The 12,063-nt window shown below is 40.4% G+C and overlaps 1 protein-coding gene across 10 annotated transcripts in view; it reads left to right on the plus strand.

The window, feature by feature from the left end:
* The first annotated feature begins 1,026 nt into the window (after positions 1-1,026).
* CASK (calcium/calmodulin dependent serine protein kinase) overlaps positions 1,027-12,063 on the plus strand; it is a 516,731-nt gene continuing 505,694 nt past the window's right edge. For 7 of the 10 annotated variants that reach the window (XM_066357576.1, XM_066357579.1, XM_066357580.1 and 4 more), the window contains exon 1: positions 1,028-1,774. In XM_066357576.1, coding sequence (XP_066213673.1) covers positions 1,716-1,774 — 59 coding nt within the window. In that variant the 5' untranslated portion in view covers positions 1,028-1,715. Of the gene's footprint in view, positions 1,775-12,063 lie in introns of all 10 variants that reach the window. The other 3 variants (XM_066357577.1, XM_066357582.1, XM_066357583.1) reach the window with 2 other exon arrangements.

Consider the following 12,063-nt stretch of genomic DNA (forward strand, 5'->3'; position numbering starts at 1 on the left):
ATGTCCCTGCCCTCCTGACCTCTCTCTAGCTGTCTCTAGCAGGGGCAGGTGCTGGGTAGATATTTGTTGATTTAGGGCAGACTGCAGGAGAAGCTATCTCTATAAATTGCCATTTTAAAAAATTATTTATTGATTTTGTACAGGGGGAGAGAGAGAACATTAATTTGTTGTTCCACTTATTCATGCCGTCATTGGTTGATTCTTGTAAGTGCCCTGACCAGGAATCAAACCACAACCTCGGAATGTTGGAAGGAGGCTTTAACCAACTGAGCTACCTATCCAGGGCCACCATTTTTTGTTGCACAGCTTCCTGGACAATTGTTTGGTCCTTTACTTGTAGGCTGAGGACACTCCCCTTTTCCACAGCCCTCATTTTCATTAAGAACGACATTGACACTAAAAGCATCTGCCCCCAGTTAGATCTTGAGTGACAATCTGTCCACCTTTCTTCTAGCTTGCCCATTCATTAGGACTCCTTCCCAGCAAAAACTAGGAAAGGCTTCCTGTGGTTACAAAATAAGGGGCGGGGCCCTGACCAGTTTGCTCAGAGCCTTGATCTGAAATACCACGGTTGCGGGCTCCACTCCTGGATAGAGCACAAAGGGAAGCCACTAATAAATGCACAACTAAGGGGAACAACAAATGAATATTTCTCTCTGTCTCTCTAAAATCACTCAATTAAAAAAAGGGGGAAAGGAATGTTGGAGCAGACAGGGTTCAGAGTCTCTGCTGCAGACTGCCCTAAACGTGCGTTCGATTGTGGACTTTTTGTCCCTGACCCCTCGCGGAGCTTGATAGAGGGTGACGGCCCAAACCAGCCCCACAAAAGCAGCTGCTGCCCGCGTGCCCCACGGGCCAACTCCCCACCCCTTCAAGATCCCCGACGTCGACCGGTTTGCGTGACGTGTCCTGCAGTGCGCGCATGCTCTGCTCAGCCCAGTTCCTTTTCCCTGAACCACCGCCTCCCGACGGGCTGGAGTGGGTGGGGCCTGTGGGACCGGAGGCCGGGCGAGTGTAGCAGGAGGAGGGCGTGTGTGCGCTGGGCGGGTGCGCGAGCCTCGCGAGCGAGTCCGCGGCACAGGCGGAGGAGGAGGAGCTGAAGGCGGCGGCCGCTGCTCCCGCCAGCACAGAGACTCAGTCCCGCGAAGCCCCCTCCCACTCCCAGGCGGGCGGCGGCGGCAGCGGGAGGAGGAGAAGGAGGAGGGAGCCGCCGCCTCCTGGTCCCCAGCGTCGATCTGCCGCCACCACCTCCCTCAGCGGCGATCCTCCCTCCATGGTCCTGCCGCGGCCCCCCCTGTAGCCCGAGCTGCCCCGCGCCGCGCCAGAGCCAACCTCGGCAGAGGGAGCGGTCGTGGCCTCGCGGCCCGCGTGGGCTGACGAGCAGAGAGCGAGGCGCCGCACGGTCCCCGAGGATCCTCACGCCGGGCAGCCCGGCCAGAGCAGCGCGAGGAGCGGCGGGCGGGCGGGCGGGCGGCGCCGGGCCGGGCCGCCCTCACTCCCGCGCCCCGGCTCCGCCGCCCTCGCCGGGGCGGTTGCCCTTAGAGTAAGGCGCCGCAGTCTCCGGGCCTCGTAGCCCCACTCGAGAGTCCTCAGCACTGAGGGCTCGCGGGTCCTGAGGGGAGGAGGCGAGCCCGGAGCCGGGCACTTCAGCTCTTTGGCGCCCCCAGCCCCGTTTTCGGAGTCCTCCACGCTGCGGCCGCTGTCCCCTCCGGACCATGGCCGACGACGACGTGCTGTTCGAAGATGTGTACGAGCTGTGCGAGGTGATCGGGAAGTAAGTCTACACGCGAGGGAGCGGGAGTGTGGGAAAATGCATTTCAGTGATGCCGGGGTCCACCCGCACCCGCACTCTTTCTGGGCCTGACCCCTGCCCTCCATCCCCTCCCCCGCTCTCGTCTTCCCCACCTCTTAGTATATATAGACGTGTACCTGGACCTCCTGCGGGGCGGGGGTCTAGGGGGTTCCCAGCGATTCGTGGAGGCCAACGAGCCGAGGACGGCTCGTGGGGCCGGCTGAAATCTGTCTGCATTTTATCTGACGGTTGCACAGGGACGTGGCTGAACCGATTTTATAGTTGCTTCCTGGGAACAGCTGGGGTTATTGTTACCTTGTGTGTACCATAGACCATTAACGAAAAGAGCAGCTTGCATTTGCTTTGCTTGCGTGGAGAGAAATAGAAAGAACGTCCAGGGTTTTTAATTGTGGGGTGTGTATCTATTGTGCAGGATACTAGATAGATGCTTTTGTGTTCACCCTATGCCCGTATTGGAGGGGGTCATTTAAGACAGGATGCGTTCAGTTTCAGCACATTCCTCACCTGGTGTAGACGAGCGTTGAAAGAGTTGAGGGGATCAGAATTTTTAATGCCTCGTTATGCAATGACTGCTATATCAGTGTTCGAGGCTTCCCTCGACTGTTGTTGGGATGGTGGTTAGCGTGGTAGAGCCATCTGCTTTGAGTCACCGGGCTAGTCTGGAATATAGAACTGACAGTCCAAATGCTCATCCTTTCATCTGTGTTGTATAATTACACTAGGGAAAAGCAGGGAATCAGATTAATCACCGTGCTGATTGAGAATTAAGTCTGCAGTTCCTCATCTAATTGTCCCTTCCTTAAATCTGTTTTGAATAGTTTCCTTTTCATTCTTGTCAAACAGTATTCCAAGTGCACAATCCTGCTAATCTGCTTGTGAGAGAAATGCTGGCAATCTGAAGTTGATTTCCTAGTTCAGTGTGTATTCTGTGGCTTTCGAAGTTAAAGAGATAAAATTTAACAGCAATTTTAGCTTATTTATGGATTGCTCAATAGCTACAATTGAGATATTTTACCTCTTTTTGGAAATGATGCTGTATTGTGTATTTTAAGGTCTGCAGTTGGGAAAGGAAACCAAGACCTTAGAGCAGTTGGCTCTTTCTCTTTTAAATTGTCTGCAATGCTGGATTTCAATTTGTCTAAGTGATAATAACTCATTTTTTCCCTTCCATGTTGGGGTATTACAGTATTGCCTCACATGGTGATTGTGGGTAGAGCTTGCTCCACACTTTCTTCAGACTCAATTGATAAGAGGACATGTTACTCCTTGCCCCTATTGTTTGCTACATGACTAGCTTGTCTACTAGAAGAATATCCAAACGTGCCGCCGGTGAGGTGATTGTGGAAGTGCTCTAGAGCAGCACTGTCCAAAAGATACAGAATAAGAGCCATATATGTAATTTTACGTATGTAAATTTACATGTGTAAATTTTCTAGTAGCCACATTTAAAAGATTAAAAACAAATAGGTACAATTGATTTTAATAAAATATTTTATTTATCCCCATGAATCCAAACTATTATCATTTCAACATGTAATCAGTGTAGAAATTATTGAGGTATTTTACAGTCTTTTTGTCATATCCAGTCTTTGAAATCTAGTGTGTATTTTACACTAACAACACATTTCATTTCTGACACTTAAGCTGAATTTTTATAGGAAATACTTGATCTGTGTATATTTAGATTTCATAAAATTTGTATTTGCAAAAGTAGATTTACATACCCAAGTTGTTTCAAACATACCTAAAAGTTTTCCAATAACAGAATCAAATATCTCTTTCTAAATTTAAGTTTATATTAATTAAAACTAAATAAAATTCAAAATTCAGTTTCTCAGTTGGACTAGCCACATTTAAAGCATTTAATAGCCCTAAGTAAATAGCACAGTTCTATAGAGAGGCAAATATGTAAAAAAAAATCCTCTTGGTTTCGTCATTCTTAACACCCAGTAAAGATTAATTTAAGTGTTTCCCCAAGACCTCAAATGATTGTGTATGTGTATGTGTGTAGAGGGGGTGGTGGATGTTTGTTATGTTTTAGTTATATTTGATTTAAATGAGCCAGCAAAGTCATAATTGGAAATTGTGAAATTAAAATGTTAATTATATTGTGATGATGGAATATTGCTATCATTGAATCAGTGTTAGTTACTAGTTCTGATTCCTTAAGCCTGGAGGAGTGATGGTACCTCTCTTTGGATATCGAAAAGAAATGGTCAGCATCACATTAGCACAATTAATATTCTACTGACTTATAATTGATAGAATATTCTCAGGAAACATTTATGATAGGAGTAAATTCATCTCTTTTGTTGCTTCAGAGCTGCATGAGGAAGGAAAGCAATTTTGCGGTGATAGGTACTCTATAGGTACCTTTATTACTGTGAACATGAAATCTCATTCATATCCTACAAAATCTGACTTAGTGCCATTTATGTCATTCCATGAAATAATGAATTCAAGGTAGCTTTTGTGGTAAGATTGTAATGATAGTGTTCCTGGCCCTGTGAAAGGTTGAAGGTTTCTCCGGTATATTGTCTCAGCATATATTGATCTGGAAATTGAAATTCACTTGAGATTTTCTTGCAGGGACCTCGACAGCATACATTTTAACTTAGAATTTGTTCAACTGAGATTTACAGAAAGGCCTTGAAAATATTCATTAGTACTGAAAAGCCTTTTGTTGATTTCTATTCAAGTTCTCTGCAGTTTGATTTTCTTTTATGCCAAATTAATACCACAAGTTGGTTTTGACCCCTAGGTCTTAATGTCTTAATAATTTTAAATTCACTAAGGTACTCTAAAATAGATTTCACTTTTCAAGATCAGCTGACCACTCACTTACTCCCCTTACTACTCTCATTCACTGTCTTCAAAGGAATTATGTGTCTGATTTCTTATGAATATTGAAAAGATGCTATCTATTTTAAAATTTAAACTCTTTTCCCATGTTTCTTATTTTTGAAAGTCTTACAAAAGCTCCTTTGAATGCTTATTGTGTCTATAACATTTTCCTACATAAAATCTTTCAAGCAACTGAAACAAAAATCTAATGATGGGACCTTATCATAGTCTCAGTAATTAATATCATTTTTGCAAAAGAGGATCAAGTATTGACCAAGTTGACAGATCAAGTATTTCCTATAAAAATTTAGCGTTAAGTGTCAGAAATGAAATGTGTTGTTAGTGTAGCAAATGTAGCAATTACTGGAAAGGAAAGGTATTATGCAAATATAGGTAATTGGATAATTTTTGTCATGATCATTTACCTTATCTTTTGCTAATTTATAGTTTTATAGGTAAATGTACAATCAATAATATAATGTGAAGGAAATTGTGAGACGATTTATCCAAATTAAAACATAGAAATGACTACCTCATAGTACAGCAGTTTCTGTGAAAGAGAATAGCAAAATTTCACCTTTTGTAGGTTGAATATTTGCCTAAGTGTTCAGTAACCTGTAACTTCTGACTTTCCTGCTTTGGTAGGACACATACTAAAATTGGAATACTGCAGCATGACCCTGACTCAAGGATGACATGTAAGGCATGCTGTATTTGTGAAGCATGCTGTATTTACTTACACCTCAAGAGCACTTATCCTATTTAATTACAGTTACTTATTTATGGTCTCTCTACCTAGCTAATAGGGAGCTTTTGGGGGGCAGGGGACGTATCTTGTATACATTTTTCTCCTTTACTTAACACAGTGCCTGCAATGTAACCATTGTTCATTAGCTATGGGATGAATTGAGTATTTTTAATAAAATTTCAATAAAAGGTAAAAAGCCTGTTTATCAACCTCAGAACAATTATTGTCCCAAAATGCTGTATTAGTTCAAAGTAGTGGTTCTCCACCTGGCTGCATATTAGAATTACCAGGGGAACTTTTTAGAAAGATCAGTTGCCCTGTCCTGGTGTCAGAGCAATGAAATCAGAATCTCTGGGTATGGGTCTTGGTCATTGATAATTTTTTAAAGCCCTCTAAATTATTCTAATGTGAAGCTACAACTGCTTTGTGTATGTAATATTTTGGAATTGGCTCTTCAGAGGCTTATGGTTTTTAAAAAGTGGAATGAACATTTTGGGGGCGGGGGAGGTATTGAAGCCAAAAGAACAAAACATGGATTTTATTTTCTCTACGCTGTGTTTCTGAGCCTTGTTGGCTAAGAATTTTGTTTCAGCTTGTGCTTGGCTTTGATTTCTTGGATCTTGTAAGATTCACATTGATTCATGACATTCATCTAATGATAGCGTGGTAATTTTCTGATGTTTGGAACAACACAGAAAGGATTGCTTCAATAACAGTTGATGACTATCCAGTAGAATGACTCAATTTAATATTAAGAAATTTATCAGTTTAGTGTGGACTGTTTGCACATAACACTCATTTAAGCTTATGATTAAGTTGCTTATGTACTTTAAACTCCATACTTTTGGTTTGAGTAATGCTTTATACCAGAGATTGAGTTAAATGAAGACTTTATGTAAAGAATGGATTAATAATATGTAAATATATAATTTAACATTGAGAAAAATTCAGCTTTAATGTTTGTAGTAATTACTATGATTATGGCTTTCACATATATTGATTGGTCCATTGATTTGTTTTTCTGGTACCACGGGGGGGGGGGAGATATTACATTATGTTGGAATATCTTTTCTTGAAATTTTATTTAGACATTGTAAGTAAACTAGTTTTTAGTGTTAGCAAAAGGTCAAGTGAGAGCCTGAAAGAACTAGGAATTGTCCAGACATGAGTAGCTATTCTGTACAAAAGTACTTGATCAAGTGACAATGATGTAATAAGGTAAAAGAAACACAATCACCAACTAACTTGCTGGTGGTCCAGAAGGATCCAAGCTATGGGGTTAAAATGGATTTCCACAGAGGAAAAACCTGTTAAACATAGGATGTGGATTCCCACACACTGTAGGCCTTATAGGGAGTAAGTAAGCAGTGTTGATCCTGGTGATGGAATTTGATTCTGAGAGCATTCTGGATAGAAGGGAGCTACTCAGTTGCTCTTCTGCATCTGTACAACTTTCTATGAATCTTGTCATGTCTGCTTTTAACAGACTGACTGCCTTAGGACTTGGAGTTTCTGAAAGTGTGGTTTGCAAGTTGTTTTTATAAATACTTTCTGTTACTCCCTTACCTTCCATGACTGTTACATGCTTCTATGTTCTTGACATGTGTAGTTCACTCCCCTCCATTTCCCCCTTGTAGTAGCAACAGTTTTACCTGGCAGACTATATCTAATGTTCCTTAAATAGTATTCCTGTATATTTTCTTTAAATTAAAAGTTCTTTTGGCCCTGGCCAGTTGGCTCAGTGGTAGAGCGTCAGCCTGGCGTGCAGAAGTCCCGGGTTCGATTCCCGGCCAGGGCACACAGGAGAAGCGCCCATTTGCTTCTCCATCCCTCCCCCTCTCCTTCCTCTCTGTCTCTCTCTTCCCCTCCCGAAGCGGGGGCTCCATTGGAGCAGGGATGGCCTGGGCGCTGGGGATGGCTCCTTGGCCTCTGCCCCAGGCACTAGAGTGGCTCTGGTCGCAACAGAGCGACGCCCCCTGGTGGGCAGAGCATCGCCCCTGGTGGGAGTGCCAGGTGGATCGGGTGGATCCCGGTCGGGCGCATGCGGAAGTCTGTCTGACTGTCTCTCCCCGTTTCCAGCTTCAGAAAAATACACACAAAAAAAAAGTTCTTTTGCCATCTCTATTCAGTAAATTAAAGAAGCAAGTATACCTTACTTTTTGAGATTGTTCTTTTTTATTGAATTTATTGATGTTACATTGGTTAATAAAATTATATAGTGCATTTTTGTAAATGTTTTCACATTTTAAATGTGGCAGAAGCACTGTTTAAAGCAGGGGTCTCAAACTCGCGGCCCGCGGGCTTTGAACTTCGTGGATTAGTCTGCGGGCCGCACAAAATTGTTCGGCGGGCCGCGAGTTTGAGACCCCTGGTTTAAAGGAACTTAGATGTAAGATTGTTTAAAAGAAAACAATATTCATAACTTAATGCCTACTTTATAAGGGGAATTGACATGTATGCCTTCTAACATTAGGTGGTTTACATGTATTATCTCTTCTACTTGTACCCATTTTATAGAAAAATTTTGAGATTCAGAGATGTGTGAGTAACTTGCCCAAGATCATATGAAATTCCAACTGGTTCTAAAATCTATTTCATGCCACATTGTGTTTCCTTAAAGTAAGGCACATGTCTTCAGTTTATTTACTGCATATTTTAATTGCTTGACTTTCTAGTTAGATTTCTTACCTCTTCAGTAGAGGCTCTGTACTGCTCTTCATCATTTCATCCATTTCTTTTCTCTTTTGGTCTTTCTCTTTAATGAAATGTCAGCATTGGTCACCAAACCGGTAAGTCTATGCATTCTTTAGCAATGGAAATAGAGAATATTAGCCATTCATCTAAAATATAATTGGTTTTGGAACTTTCCCTAACCCTTTTATAATTCAAGTTTGTCCTTTTAATTCCCCTGCCCCAACAGACAGAATAGTTGATTAATTACTCCTAACTTGCCAAGCCAGAAGTAATGAGGTTTCAAAGATAGGTGTTTGTTGGGAAGGGGGTGTGGTGGTTTCCACAGGGTAGTTATTCCTATATCCTGTTGTAAAAACACTGAAATTGTTTTCTCTGACGCTGAAAACCATGTACTGAGCCACAGCTGCTAGTGGAGAGCATCTCAGCTGTCGGCCAGCACTGTACACTTAATAATCAACTGACTGAATTACTGCTGCAGAGCAGATACCTGAACCCAGCCGACAAGCTGATGGAGTGTGCAGCTCTCACATTTGGGGTTTTTTTAGTTGCAATTGCCATTGCAGACTTTTAAACCACCAACTATGGCTCTGGATTTATGTTACAGGATTCAAGGTGCTATAAGATTGACTCTCCATTCTTTCACTCCTGGGGCTACCCAATCTCTTAGTATTTACTCTTTCAACTGAGTAAAATGTAATTACCCTGATGACCATTATGATACTGTATGTAGTATGATTGGTCGTGAAGAGTCTCTCTTTGCCTTTTTTTTTTTTTTTTACAGAGACAGAGAGTGAGTCAGAGAGAGGGATAGACAGGGACAGACAGACAGGAACGGAGAGAGATGAGAAGCATCAATCACTAGTTTTTCATTGCGCGTTGCAACACCTTAGTTGTTCATTGATTGCTTTCTCATATATGCCTTGACCACGGGCCTTCAGCAGACTGAGTAACCCCTTGCTGGAGCCAGCGACCTTGGGTTTAAGCTGGTGGGCTTTTCCTTAAACCAGATGAGCCCGCACTCAAGCTGGCGACCTCTCTCCATTCTTCTACCATCTATATCTATATTCTCCAGAGGTAACCATTGTCCAATTCTTGTATACCTTTGTAAGGTTTTTGTTTAAAAAAAAAATGGGATCATATTTGTATACTATACTAAAGTATATATTTTTTATTGAAAAATAGTATATTTGATGACCTTTTCCATATCCATCTATATATCTGTCTACTCATGTCCCTGCCCAGTATTTCATGGAGTGGACTAGTACTTTGCCTTTAAAATGAGTTCAAGCCAATTTCTAAATGGACATTTCTGGAAATGTCTGACTGGAGTTTGGGTGAAAGATCTGGAATGACAGTGAAGATTTAGGAATCATCTGTGTGGAAGTGAAATTATGAGTGAATGAGTTCTTGGGGGTTGGCTGAGCTGGGGGATTGTGGTTTGGAGTGTAACTCACAGAGTTAGGAGAATCAGATTAGCTTGGCATCACAGACCTTTCAAAGTGGGGAGAATAAATAATATAAAATGCCAGCACACTCTGAGGACCAGGAAAAGGCTTGTCTATAACGGAGAGACTTTTAAAGCATCTGTCAAAATGAATGTAATGTTTAATATTCAGTTCATGGTGTGGCTGAAAAGCATGAATCTGGCTTCATTTCTGTGAATGTTGGTAAAATACCATCTCTCTGTGAATCTTTTTCAACACCAATCTATTTAGGGTAAAAAAAGAAGTTGATTTTTTTCACTGTAATTGTGTTTTTGCAGATTGTGATGGTTGGCTTTTAAGTAATCATTTACGATTCCAGAGGTTGGTACATAACTTTCAATTAAATGGAAACCTTTAATGAAATGACAAAGAACATTTTAGATACTTTAGGTTCTTGATATTTGTCAAACTTTGCTATTTTCTTTAATCCTTCCCCTATAGGGACAAAATTCTTTCTTGCCACAAGGTTTTTGGTCCCAGTTGGATAAGTGTAGTACTCTTCTTCTCTTTCACATCCCTCCTTCCCTCCCCCAACTAAATTTGTTCATTGATTTTTTTTAGTTGTCCACATCCATTCTCAATAAGAATTTATTATTTTCTTGCACCTAAGTCAGTTTTTATGTATCTAAGTGCATATTATTTAATTTTAGCATCTGTGTCCTCCTACTGGGTTGTTGCACATTCTTTGTTTTTTTTTTCAATTTTTGTTTAAATTTCTTTCAATACCTTTTTATTTTTTTGCTTTGTTACCATTGTTTTGAATATTTGAATCATTTACAGGTAGGAATGATGATTGTCCTCCTTCTTTTGTTATAGTTTAATAATATTAAAGATATACTATTTTGAGTCTGTATCAGGTTTTTAATTTTAACCCCGAGTTTAGAGTATTTTGGTGTCCTTTAACATATGATGAAAGTATTACCATTTAACCATATGCAGATTTAATAACACTCTCTTGATGTTATTCAGTTTCAGAGGTCTCTAGTCCTGCTATGATATGCAGATAACTATTATACCACTGCTGTTTTATAGAATCTAATTCGTGTTTTTAGGAAACTTCTTAGATTTTTGGCCTTTCTACTTTCCCCGAAAAGTATGGATCAACATTGCTTTGTAGCTTGTAAGTCAGCCCCCTATAATGTGATCTGGTAACCTTTAGGCACAGTGTGGCCATTTTCTCCTCATTTATAGAAGGAATGATAGCTCCTTCACAAGCCATTTGAATGGATTAGTGATTGTAAAGTGCAGCATAAGTATTTTTTTTTTATTTCTAGAATGTCTCTGAGATACTCAAATTACTTTTAACAGCTATGTAGATAAATTTCAACAATTTCCAAATGTGCACTTTCTCAGTGCTTAAACATAGGCTCTATTACATAAACGATATGGTGAAATGAACATTCTTTTCTACTCCATGCATGAAATTGTTAGTGGCATTAACATTTTATTTTTTCATTTATGCATTCATTTCTAGCTGTGTGGCTCTGTGCAAGTTAGTTAACCTCTCTGAGCCTCACTTTCTTTAGCTGTAAAATGAGGGTAACAGTATAAACCTTGAAGGGGTATTGTGAGGATTGAATAACATGATCTATATAAAATGTCTGAAGGTTATTATTTTAACTGCCAGTAATATTATTATTCACCAAATTCTTGAGTTATCTAGCCTTGAGGAATCTGTCAATAGGAGAAGTTGACAAATATTTCATTTCTAATCTAACTAGACCTTAAGTCCTGTTAAAGCCAGGGCCATATCTGACTTGTTCACCTAGTATTCTCAGCATAACTCAATAACTGACACTTGGTAAGTAAGTACTCAGGAGTTATTGAAGGAGTGTGTTAAGTGAGCGATCCATACACGGGTGACCTAAGAGAAGGAAGTTGGGGAAATCTTTACAGAGGGTGTGAGACTTAAATGATTTATTGGTCTTCTTGTGTAATAATTCATCTAATCTTTTTTAGGTCTGTTTCCTAATTTAGAAAAAGAAGTAAAGGAATACAGGTAGAGAAAAGAAAGAAATCTTAAGCAAGTTTTAAAAAATGTTTATCCTATTTTATTTTTTTAATTCTTATTTTTAAGACAATTTTAGGTTCATAGCTCCTATTTTACTTTTAGGACACAGGTAATATATATAAGAGTCAAAGAGTAAGTATAAAGTTAAAGTTTTCAGGGACAATTTTTAGGAATTCTTTGATTATTTTTACTCTTTGTTTCTCGATTTCTATGGTTTGAAGACTCATTATATGTTGGACAAGGTGTTAATTTTTTAAATATTTTTCTAACTTAACCTCGGCCACAACCCTTTCCCTTTGAGGCAATCACCCCTCCCCATTTTACAGATGAGAAAACTGAGGAAAAGGGAGTTAAGTAATTTACACTGGGCAAAATAGCAGTAATAAGTGAAAGCACGGCATGGGGATTCGCACCTGGGTGTATATATATGACCCATCTAAACATCTCTGCGATACCGTTCTCTACTGCT

The sequence above is a fragment of the Saccopteryx leptura genome, chromosome X (assembly GCF_036850995.1).
Source record: "Saccopteryx leptura isolate mSacLep1 chromosome X, mSacLep1_pri_phased_curated, whole genome shotgun sequence".
NCBI classification, from domain to species: domain Eukaryota; kingdom Metazoa; phylum Chordata; class Mammalia; order Chiroptera; family Emballonuridae; genus Saccopteryx; species Saccopteryx leptura.